Source organism: Trachurus japonicus, chromosome 14 (assembly GCF_045865225.1).
Source record: "Trachurus japonicus isolate A0001 chromosome 14, Traja_1.0".
Classification (NCBI taxonomy): Eukaryota; Metazoa; Chordata; class Actinopteri; order Carangiformes; family Carangidae; genus Trachurus; species Trachurus japonicus.
The window spans coordinates 10,327,188-10,339,782 of NC_140920.1; the positions used below are offsets into that span (position 1 = coordinate 10,327,188).

The window sequence follows — 12,595 nt, forward strand, 5'->3', positions numbered from 1 at the left end:
ACAGTTAGTGAGTGAATAAAGTGTTTGGATTCTGGCTGCTCATTGATCCTCATCTTTTATTTTGACGGTTTAAGCCAATAGTTTTATGTGTGTGTGTGTGTGTGTGTGTGTGTGCAGCCGCAGTAGCAACAAGTGCCTCTGTTCAGATATCCAGTGAGTGAATTTCAGATCCTCTTTATCATGTTGTGAGAAGCTCAGGATATCCACCACCAGGGGACTTGTCGGTGGTGTGCGTTGCTGACTGTGGAGAAGTTGTGGAGTTTGGCCACGTTTTCTGGTGCCTGCTCCTCCCTCACTTATCTGTTTGGCTGCTGATAATCTGATCAGGAATGTCTCAGTTTGCATTTCCTGTAAATCAAGAGTTACTTACTCCCATTGGGTCAGCTCAGCTCAGCTCTGCTCGGCTCGGCTCATCTGACCCGAGGCTTCTGTTGTGACAACGAACTCCATGCTTGTGCTTGCACGTCTGTCTGCTCTGCAGCAACTGCATGTGTGGAGTGTGTTTACATTGACTTGACCTGATTTGTAGAGAGAGTGCTTCTTCTCCCAGGCAGCCAGTTGGACCGTCTCTCTGTATGCCCCCACATTCCTCTGGGAGCTGCCGGGCCGCGGCACCGTGGTCAGTTCTATAAAGAGAATAATTGACAATTAGATAGTTTTATGATTTTACTGCCGGCATTCACTCTGAAGGCTGAACTTTAGACCAATGGCTCTTTTAAACTGCGGGGGTGGCACTACTTGGGGTGTGGATGACTGTGAAGTGAAACTAAATTGAATGAATAAGATTTTTGTATAGGGATGATAAACAAATAAGAGTTTGCTTTTGCTTTCGAGGTGACGCTCAATTCAACATTTTTTAATCGTGTGTGATCAATTAAAGTGTGTGTTGGGGGCGTATAAACTGTCTTCACCTTCTGAAATGCCTGAAAGAATGTGAGAATCAGTGAAATTTGCCACTTTGCACACACCACAACCACCCACACATACACACACACACACAGACCTCATGTCTGAGGGTAATGTGTTTTTCTGTTAGCAGGAGACGTCGCTGGCACAGCAGAGCCCAGTAGGCAGGAGGAGAGGGAGGGATCTGCAGAGGAGCACCCACCCAGACCAACTGTCTACAGCCCTGGCTGGCAGCATGGTGAGCCAATCACACTACTACTGGGGAGGGGACTTGCTTGTTTATATATACACACACTCTGCTGCAGATTCCTGATTGTTGTTATTGAACAAGGTGCTGCTCTGAAACTCCTGGGTCGAAGGTGAAATGGCAAGTTGGGGCATCAGGACTCTCAGGAAGTGACACAGCACTGTTACAGGCATAAACAAAGAGCAGGGTGTTGCAACAGAATACACTTCTCCAGCTGTTGTCACTGTGTGAACTGGTATACATCTGGTTTAGGCTTATTTAAACAATTCAGAAGTTTCTTTAATGTATTTACTTCCTTAAAGTTATTTATCAGTGATCACATGTTGAGCCTTTACGATACTACTCTTTTAGAAATAATGAAGAACTGAATATCACTCACAACTTCCACTTTAGTAATGAAATGTGTTCTATTTGGAAATGCAGAAAGACTTAATTTACTATGCTATGATAACCAAGTGGCCAACAGTAGGCTATTTTAAAACCAAAACAGTTTTGTGATCACAGTAGCATGAGATGATACCTCCAACAAACACATATGGCCATATTTTTTGGCGGGAAGCCGGTGAGGGATCATTTATCTGTTGCTGCAGTAGCGACTCCTGCTGGTTGTTCAAGGTGCTCGTACAAAGTTTGACTGGATTCTGTTGGATAATGCACGTTAAATACCTGGATATAACAAATTAGCCATGGTCAGCTCTAAACAGGGATTTGTGCAACACTGGTTTGAGTCAGTGAAAGTGAATCGACCGCAGGCAGCATCTCTCCAAACTTCACGAGTGGTTTTCTCTGCAGGGTCCCAGTTTTACTGCAGTGTTTGTTTCATTCAGGAACGTGCTCCTGCTTCAGTAAATGCTGTGTAGCAGGGAACAGATGTTAGATAATGTTTGATGCCTGCCACATGTGTCTCCTGTGCAGCTCCATGTTGTGCTTGTAGTCGAGTGGGGAAGGTGTGGAGAGTGGAGTGCCCTCTTGAGGGGACCAAGATGTTAGTAAGGTGCTGGAGAGAGATCTGTCCTGGCTGCCCTCTAGTGGACGCCACCAGCTGTTTAGTCCAAAATAGGGCTAAATTTAGTGTATTGTGTAACTTTACCATGGAAGTATATCTGTGCAACAAAAAAAAGAGAGTAATTGTCTTCAAGTTGCGACATGCACCTTTTGGTAGAATCCAAGTATTTCCACAGAACTGCTGAGCATCAGATTTTGCTGTATGCATGACGAGCGTTTGGTTTGTCCCATCATGCTGCAGCTCCGGGCCTGGGGGTTATGATTAAAGTCAAGCTAAGCAAATGTAATGTGCAAGATGCAACACTATTCATAGTTCACAACTCTACTGACATGCAGCCCGATGTGCAAGGCTTCTCAAATTAGGTGTTAAACGCATATTCATCAACAATTCAGGCACAGAATATCGAGAATGTGTCTAGTCCATGTGATCTTTCTCTTTGGGCTCACAATGAATGGTCTCCTGCCATGAGAGAGGAAGTAATGACCAGATGAGTGACAAATTCCTCTTGAAACTAATGGAGCCACCATGCAGCTTTTTATGGGACAGAGATAGGAAGTGCACCAGGAGGATGTGTGTGTCCCCAGGTTCTGGTCAACTGGGTCCACAGAATGCCACCGTGGCTGCGTGCCCGGCCCTCGGCCTTTTATGTGGGACACACGGTTGAGCTCTGGGCTTAATTGATGGCAGATCGGAAGAACAAATAATGCGCTCACTGAGGCACATCAAATGAGAATGCAGACTTTGAGCCGGTCCTGTTTGAAGTATAGTTTTATGCATTTCTGAAAAGCATCTTATCACTGTGACCTTTCTCCTTTATTTATTTTTTTATTTTTTTACTGTGTTGCCCTCTTTGTGTAGTTGGGTCAGGGTGTGGTCAGCGGTAGTTGTTATCAAATACAAACAATGATGTCAGGTGCACATGATCACAGGATTCACATATAAAGTGAAATTACTACGTTGGTAGGATTTCTGCAACATGCAACATTTACAGTTTCCGTTTTCAAACTAGTGGATCCTTTTTTCTTTTTTTTTTAAAGTTGCTTGTAATATCTTGTCCTTAGCCGCTGTTGATCAAAGGCTTCATTTTCTCAGGTAGGATTGTGGGACATTTGTTCCAGCAGTTTGTTCCACAGGTAACATGATCCTTTTAATCCCATCTTCTGGTGCAGTGTTTAATTGCCTCCCAGCCTTCAGCTTTTTTTTTGCTCATACAAAACGGGAAGTATTGGGTTCATGCCGTTGTCCACTCATGCTGCCATATTGTTAGCAGGATAATGCAATCATGGAAAACAAGGACAATGGGGTTATTTTACCCTGCCCTCGGTACCCACAATGAACTGTAATGCTACCTGTTAGAGGTTGTACTATACTAGCAAGAGAGAAAGATGGCTGTTTATTTTACTGTGTTACTGCCCTATACTGTATGATGTCACCTTCTTACATAATGGTTAAGTCACCTGGATGTGTGTGCAGGTTTTGTTGGTGTTGTCGTTTTAAATACACTGACTAGACGCCAGTAGCCATCAGTGTGGGTGTAAGTTAAAGCCAGAGTGTTCGTACCAGGTGGTTGTGGTTGTTGTTGTTGTTGTTGTTAATGATTTGAATGCAAGTCTCCTTAAAGGGGCTCTCGTCCTCGCTCTGGTTCCCTCAGCCCGGCCGTCGGTGTCTGGTTCCCTGTCCTCCTCCTCTTCGTTTGATTCAGATAATGGTAACTCTGTTGTTTTATTCAGTGTGTTTATGTAGGTCTCCTTTAGTCGGAGCCTGTTTGAGATGTTCTGATGTACAACTTTTAATGGATGTCTGGCAGCCAATCAAAAACAAGAAGGAAAAAAAAAAAGAAAAAGAGTCGCATGGGCGAGCATTTGGAAGCAATATATTGGACAGCCTGTATTTTAATGCTTTTAATGCATTATGTTAAGCTAAATCCTGCTTCAGGCTATTAGGTCAGAGTTGTCACAGCTCAGTGTAACAAAACTCATTTTACATCTCCAGCCTGTGTGCTGCAGTCATATTACCCACAGAATAACTGTAATTGATGGAGTAAACACATGTCGTTCACTGCAGATTGTAGAATAATCACAGGTTATAGCTTGTAGATCATATTGTGAAATGCAGCAAACATAACTTTTGTCTGGATAGTGTTTTTTATCTCCATACGGACGCCGTTCCTTATGCCTTGTGTCTTATTTATATCTTACTTGTATAGCTGTGTGTGTTAACTTGTAGGTCGACACTCAGCGTTGGTGACTCGCTGCCCTCCTTTCCTAAAATAAAATGTGAGACACAGGAGGCCAAATCTGGTGCTCACTTTTGTGGCTGGTTCGGGCGGGGCTGTTCTGGCAGAAAGGGGGAGTTTAAAGCCCAGTGTTTGGAACATGCTTTGACAACCTGAGCTGTACACTTGATTCAGTTTATTGTTGCGTATGTGCATATATAGCTTATATACAATACATAAAATGCCATAAAAGGTGTATTTGACATGTAATTAACACAAATATATGTCTAATTTTGAAAACCTGCTGAGGTTATACCAAAAATCTGACCATGATCATTCCAAAAAAAGTATTTAATGCACTGATGAACATTTAAACATACGGTATATTAATGAGCCTAAGCCTGTGCAAAGCAGGTGTGCTTGGGATTTTCCCTAATACATAATGCGCCATTTCACTTCTTCATTTTGCCCGAGGAAAATAAATGTAATGAGTCACGGGTTTATCATGAGATGTGAAAATGATTCTCAGTACAGTTCTGCTTCATTTGTGGAAGTGCAATTTATAGCAGCAGATGCATGAGTCCATTTATCTGATGAGATAAATGTCACACTGCACATGACTGTAATGCTCCTGCAATAAATCGATCTCTGGTCTAATATATCAACTTGTAAAGAGTGTGTGTGACGCTTTAATAGCGACTTGTTGACAATCAGAGTTTTTCAGTCTGCATGACATTTGCATTGTTTTTGTGTTAAAAGGCAGTTTGTATGGGCAACGTAGAACAGAATAACATTGAAATTTGCGAATTTTTGAGAACATTATATATTGAGGCATGCCAGATAATTTGCACTGAAACACTCGTTTGCACGTTATACTTGCAATTTATTCTGAAAATCAAGCAAGATCCACAGCCGGAAACAAATAAACTATGCTATATTTTTAGAGTATCCTAAGGCCAATAATACTGAATCATGCTGCTGGATGCATATAGGGACAATATGCATCAGCACTGAGGCTGAACAACATGCTGAAATGTCTTGCTGAGATTTACCTACAACTGTGTGATGTGCAGTTTGGAAAAGTTATCCTAGTATTTTTTTAAATCCCACAAAAACAATCATTTTTGTTAATCCCATAATTTATTTCATTTTTGTTGGTCTTGACATAAAAAGATGCACATTTCAGATTCAGATTCATGATTTATTGTCCCCGAGGGGAAATTCATATGGGTTCATGAGGAGTGGTTTTTCTTTGGTTGTCAAAAATGAGTTCTTTGCTTTTGGTGACATTGAGGAGGAGATGATTGTCCTTGCATCGCTGGGAAAAATGGGCAACAGAGTGTTTGTATGCTGTGACTGAGTCCTGGTCTGAGAGAAGAGCCAATATGGCAGTGTCATCAATCAGAGTATTTGAAGTATTTGGTTATGGGGGATGGGCTGAGACAGTCATTTGTGTAAAGTGTGTACAAGTGTAACGGAGGTCCGCAGACCTGTGCCACAGTCACGAGGTACCTAAGGAAAAAAAGTGACCGGATGTGGCGGTAGCGGTACCGGAAGTAAACTCACTCACCGATAAAAGACGTACTAACCAATTTGGGAAGCGGTTGTCAATCTCTTGGCGAAGCGGTTAGCGTCGTCGCCTCCGGTGCGGGAGGTCGTGGGTTCGATCCTCACTCAGGGCAAGTCCAAATCAAATAACATCGGTCACACAAGAATGGACTCAGAACACATGCAGCCTTGTGGTGCATGAAAGGGGGATGTAGCGGGGCCCAGTTTGACAGCCTGAGGCCTGTCACTCAGAAAGTTGTAAATGAAGTGGATGAGAGGAGGTGGAGGTGGGATGTGGAGACTGTGAAGTTTGCTGATTACCAGAAGTCGCTGAATGGTGTTAAAGGCAGAACTGAAGTCAATGAAATTCACCCTGGCCAAGTGTCCGGGAGTGTCCAGAATGTTGAAGAAGGGTATGGAGCAGGCATGCAACGGCATCTTCCGTCCCCCTCTTTTCCTTGTATGCGAACTGGTGTGGGTCCAGTTGTGGGCTGACGACTGGAAGAATGGCCTTCAGCACCAGTTTCTCCAGACACTTAGCAATGATGGAGGTGAGTGCTACTGGTCGGTAGTGATTCAGTTCTGAGGGGTTTTTGGGAACTGGGATGAAGATAGAAGTCTTCCACAGAACTGGCATGTGGGACAGGATGGATTCAGATAAACCTCAGTACTCTTTCCTCTCTTCTCTGAATCCATCCTGTCCCACATGCCAGTCATCAGCCCACAACTGTCTTCCACAGAACTGGCATGTGGGACAGGATGGATTCAGAGAAGAGAGGAAAGCAAGGTTTCTGCTAGAGAATGGATGGATGGATGGATGGATGGATGGATGGATGGATGTCATTGATTGTGGCACCACACCTTCAGAATGTTTTTATTTTATTTTATTTTTTTAAAGCTGTACAGAAAAGAAAATTGAATTTGAGCCCACTATGGATTAACATTAGTGTGATAACTCATCTACCAGACGATGTAGCCCAAACTTTGCGCAAAATTGTATTTTTGATTAAATCCAGGATGGTATTTTTTTCCGCATTGGATAATGCAGGCGCACGGATTATACGTCAGCCTGCTCACGATTCATCAGCCACTGATATTGGATCCATCATCCGTCAATCAAACGTCTGAGACAGGCACGCACACTGAGCTCGGTCTCACCCCAAGCTTTGAATATCCCGCCCGCTCGATAACGACCAATCAAATTTGTTTTCCTTACTCGGGTAAACTCGTGCGGCAACTCGTGACAACTCAAAACGGCCATTTCTGTACACCTTTAATGTTACAACAATGTAAAGCAGGGTTTCCACTACCAGTTACCATTACTTTGCATCCCTTTCCGCTACGCAGTTACAACAGTCGACTCTGTTTCTGTGCTTTTCAATCACAGCTGAGTTCTTCATAGTTCCTCCTCAGTAAAAACGAAACTTATCAACCAGCAGCGCATCCAGCGTTTGCTGGCTGGGTTTTCCGTTTGGGCTGCCGTACAAACATGGCGGCGCAAGATGGCGACACTCTCTAAAGCAAAACCCTTGCTATATGTGAAAGAATAATTATAAGGCTACGAAAACCAAACACATTTTATTTTATAGCAATTATACACTTATACAAATATATTCAGATTTTGCCAATAAACGTTGTTAATTATTACACACTGGACCTTTAAGAAGATGACACTGGCAGTCATGAGGAAGAATGATTACCAGCAGAATTATCTACAAAGTCTCTATTTTTTTTAATATAAATATGCACTGCATTGGATGGTTTGTTTACGTGGATTAGACTTGACTTTGAAACCGCCCCACCCCATGAGAATCCATCTCTTTAAAATGTGACTTCTCCATGTTGGAATTTCCTTATGGGACCGTTTCCCCCATGTGAAAATTAATCCCATTACAATAGCAGGGTGTTCTGTCCCCAGCCGATGCTGTGTTTACTACGGTGTGTGTTATGTAACGTGGGGTCGTACAGTTGAGGGCGAGTGGCTGTCACGACTCCACCGTAGAGGAGATTGGGGCAAGAGAGAGAGGGGGGGTTGTGTGTGTGTGTGTGTGTGTCCCCGTATAGTGCATATGGGAGACTGCACACGCCACACACACACACACACACACATTCAATGACCTTCCCTGATTTTCAAAGCAGAGGAAGGTGTTGAGACTGAGGCAGAGATGTGCTACACTTGTGTGTGGGACAGTGCCAGGAAGACACTTAGAGACGAGGGGAGAGGAAGAGTTTGTGTGTGTGTGTGTGTGTGTGTGTGTGTAGAGTGCTGTGTCACCAGAGATCTCCGCATAGACTCGCTCTCCTCAGAAACCCTCCCTCCTCTGTCCTCTGCCACGTATTTTCCTCCTGCACTGGAGCAGTTGCTGCCAATGCAACGCTTCTGTGATGGGATACCGTCCAACCACTGGATGGAGTGTCTCCCCGCTCTCCGTCTGTGTGTGTGTGTGTGTGTGGTTGTGTTTTTGCGCTCAGCATAGCTATGAGCAGACGGTGTGTGTGTATGTACTGCAGTTGATGTCAGATGGTGTGTGTGTGTGTGTGTGTGTGTGTGCATGACAGTCGGTGCATCTTCTGGTTTGCCGGTGGTACGCTCCAGGTTTTACCGCCTCATCGCTGAGGGAGAGGCGTATTTATGAGGAGATGTCGGTGAAGGGTGAACAAGGAGGGAGAGGGGGGAGGAGGAGGAGGAGGAAGGGATGAGAGAGGGAGATGGAGATGGAGGAGGGGGGAGGGAAGAGGAGGGGAGGGGGGGAGAGGTCTGTGTGTGTGCGAGCATGTGAATGTGAGAGAGGGAGGTAGATGCGCATGCAGAGGGAGGAGCTTAGCATCAGGCAGTTCCCTCTATCTTCCTTTCTCTCTCTCTCTCTCTCTCTCCTGCTTTCTCTTCTCGCAGTTCACCCCCCCACCACCCCCTCCCCTCTCCTCCTCCTCCTCCTCCTCCTCCTCCTCTTCATCCACTCGCTACAGTTGAGGACGCACATCTGCAGTCTTTTCATCCCTTTCCCAGCTTTCCTCTTCTGTACTTTCAGCTCAGCCGACAGGGTGGACCACTGCCGCTGCCGCTGCTGCTGCTGCTGCTGCTGCTGCTGTTGTTGTTTCTACCTCGGACTATATCCTTCTCCCAGCAGAGCAACAGGGGTTGTCGCCTTGACACCGGCGTGCTCGCCTCGCCCCTCTCTCTTCTCTCTGGCAGCGTTTTTTTTTTTTTTTGGAGGGGGTGGGGTCGGCTCCTGAATGAGAACTTGGACCGGCGCGTTGTCCCGTTGTAGCACCTCTTGAGAAGGAGGAGGAGGAGGAGGAGGAGGGTGGAGAGGGAGAGGGGTTCGGAGTGGACGTGTGGTGGTGGTGGTGGTGTGGGGGGGTAGAGAGGCTCCGGCTGGGAGAAGAAGAATGGTTATGCCGGCTCCTCGTGCTCTGGTCGTGCTGCTGCTACATAGGCTGCGTGTCACCCTGGCACAGCCCTGCCGCTCCTCCTCGACATGAGCTTCGCAGGAAGGGTGTCCTGCTCCATGCTCAACTGCTTCGTAAGTCAACAGGCTTTTTTTTATTTTGGCGTTCATTTTTTTTGTTTGCGATGGATGGGTGTGTGTGTTCAGGCCCTCCCCTCTCCCCTCTTCTCTACCTCTAGTCTTGTGTGTGTGTCTGCCAATCAGTGGGGGAGGGGGGGAGGGGGTTGGTCGTCACACGTGAGCGCTGCAGTATAACCGGCACTGATTCCACATACAAATAATTGAATTACCTCAGCGGCTTCTCATGTGTGTGGTGATGAAAAGCTACTTTTACTGCTGTCATTACTTAACTCTGGATGGAGGTGCTTTGAGCCGCCAGTGCATTGATTGGCAGGGAGGAGAGAGGGAGAGAGAGAGGAGTGGGGGGGGGGGTAAGGCGTGTAAAACGTGTGCTGCTGGGAGTGAGCACATTGTGCACTTGTACTGTTGCAGCCTGAGAGCTGTGTAGTGTTGTTCGCTGCAGTGGAGAACCTGCATCGAGCAGCGGCCATGGTTTTGGGGATGGCTGATGTGGAGCAGGTGCTCGTCTGAGTTTGAATCTGGAGGCGGATGATGATGATGATGGTGGAAAGGTTGTTGTCGGCTTAGGAACAAGACAAGTTGGTCTCAGTCTCGCACCTTTTTGGGTCAAATCAAACTGATAATTCACAAGTGACGGACTGACCTTTCAGTGATGTCCGATTTGTCCGGGCCCATTTATTTACCAACTTTCAGCGAGTCTCCTTTAAATTTTAACGGCCCACAGTCATCTGTCTTTCTCGTCCTCAGTATTGATCCATGTTCCCCCTTCCAAACTTTGTAAAAACAGCACAGACACAGTAGCTCTGTCCTGCATTTTTCTGAGCCTGACAAAACCAGCACCTGGTAACTGTGTCAAATTTTCTTATGGTTCAAAATACACACTCAAATAATGTGTTGTTAGACTGAAATTAAATCCAGGGTAGTGGATACAATATGTAAAAATGTATGAAACAGATCTAAGCAAACAGATACCAGTGTTTTTCATAACAAGACGATGACTGTAGAGCCATCCTGAAGGCCCTGCCACTGTATTTTGTGCTAAATGCTAATGTCTCACAGTGACAAATGCTGCTAACATGTTATAGTTTACCAGGTTCATTGTTTCAGTTTATTATTTTATCATGTTAAGATTTGCTTATTAGCTCTGATTCTAATGGGGCTGTTTATCTGCAAGAATCTGGCGATACAATACGATACCCAGGAGGAGGGTGACGATATGATATGATAACATATTGGGTAACAGTAAGTTTTATTTTCATTTTAATTTAACCTTTATTTAACCAGATAAAAGACCCATTGAGATCAAGACCTCTTTCACAAGGGTAAGGTGATGTATTGCAATATTTTTCTTCCAAAAGTTTGTTTCCAAAAAAACTAATATTAGGGCTGACCGATTAATCGTAATCGCGATATGAACATGCACGATAAAAACACATCACAAAAGGTTGCCTATAATGAGATCAGTATAGGAGAGGCGGCAGGAGAGGGTTAAATTAACATTTTATTTAAGGGATTGATTATTCATGTTCAATTTGTTCAAATAAAGTATGTTCAATATTTTTCTGTTATTCCATTCAGTGTATCTATTAGCATACACTGAACGGTACCTATTAACATAGAAAGACTCAGGTACTGTATAGTTAATATGCAATTTGCTTATTAATCGCAAGTCATATCGTCATCACAATATTGAACAGTGTCATCGCACATTTTGCTCATATCTCGCAGGCCTAGGATAAAGAATAATAACTACACAATTAAAACGATCTGACAATAGTATTAGGCAGCAGAAATCGGTTTAAAAAAGATGACCAAAAGCTGAACCATGAAGAGTTAATGTCAGCTGTGCAACAGGCAGAGTGCAGATTCATGGTTTGACATACTATGTATAGATGACATTTGACTGAGAAATGCTTTGTGTGTAATGCTAAAATTGTCAGCAACAATGGATGTAATAATATTGAGACGGCTCTAATGTAATTTCCATCACTAGCTCTTCCAGAGAAAGCATTGTCAAGTTATCTGAGCGATCAGGGAGAGTGAAACGAGCAGCTGCTTTTTTGTTTTTTTTTTGCTTTTCTTTGTGAGCAGACATTGACGTTGTGACCAGGCGCTACACAATTTATGATCTCTCTTTAATACGTCTGTAGTGCAGCTGAGTCAGCAGTTCCTCTCCTGCGTCAGTGTCTGTATAATTTAGTATCCAGGAGGTCCTGTGTTACTTCAGTGGATCACAGCCCCTGTCAGTCTCCTCATGTGGAAGAGAGAGCCGCACGACTCTGCCAACTTTTCATCATCATCATCAACGGCGGCGGCGCTATTGTTGTGTTTCAGCTGCGGGGAGAAAAAAAACCCACCCTCTGTTGCTGTTCCAATATATCATGTTTATCTGCCTCTGTGATATGTTGTCTGCACTAAATGGAGCCATAAAAAGCTTAATTGAATTGGTTAAGATTTTTCCATGACTCAGATTCTATTATACCCACCAGCTAAACGAATCAAGAGTGTAAGTACAGCCAAAAGCTTTTCTTCTTTTTTTTTTTTTGGGAGGGGGCATGTGCTTCAGGCTGTTTACCTTATTGCACCCTCATCTGATCTGTACCTGTGAACAGTCTGGTGTCGGGCCTCATCATCGCTCTGCACGACACCCAAGTCAGTGACAGATGTGGAAAGAAAGAGAAAAAAAAAGGACACAGCAGGTGACGGTCGGTGTGTTGTGACGTTTAGGAAGTCGTCATGACCACAGCATCCTGACAAAGGACTAGAGGCAGCAAAATGACACAGAGCAGGATGGATTTTTTTTTTTTTAATTGAGAAGAAAAGTGTTGAGTTGAGTGTTGCTTAGCTAGCACTTTGTGTTTTGTCACATCCACAGCTTGAGTTTCCTTCTGCTGTTTAATCTATTTTCTTTACATCCTAATGATGTGAGAATCTCTCTTGTTACCAGTGGCACCCTCTAATGTTTGTGTATGTTTTTGTTGTTGAGGAACCGGCACAGTCCTGAGAGTTAACTTCAACTTTGTAGCTTAAAGGAATAGTTCACCAAAAGACAAAAGAAAATTCAGTCATTATTGACTCACCCTCATGCTGAGGAGTAGTTTTTATTCTTCAAAGTGCATCTGGAGACCCAGGAGGCCGGTTCG

General features: G+C 44.3%; 1 protein-coding gene across 2 annotated transcripts in view; it reads left to right on the forward strand.

Annotated features, from left to right (window-relative positions):
• Nucleotides 1–9,033: 9,033 nt before the first annotated feature.
• mtmr4 (myotubularin related protein 4) overlaps nucleotides 9,034–12,595 on the forward strand; it is a 30,861-nt gene continuing 27,299 nt past the window's right edge. The window contains exon 1 of one of the 2 annotated variants that reach the window (XM_085797408.1): nucleotides 9,034–9,446. In XM_085797408.1, coding sequence (XP_085653534.1) covers nucleotides 9,402–9,446 — 45 coding nt within the window. In that variant the 5' untranslated portion in view covers nucleotides 9,034–9,401. The remainder of the gene's footprint in view (nucleotides 9,447–12,595) is intronic. The other variant, XM_085797407.1, reaches the window with a different exon arrangement.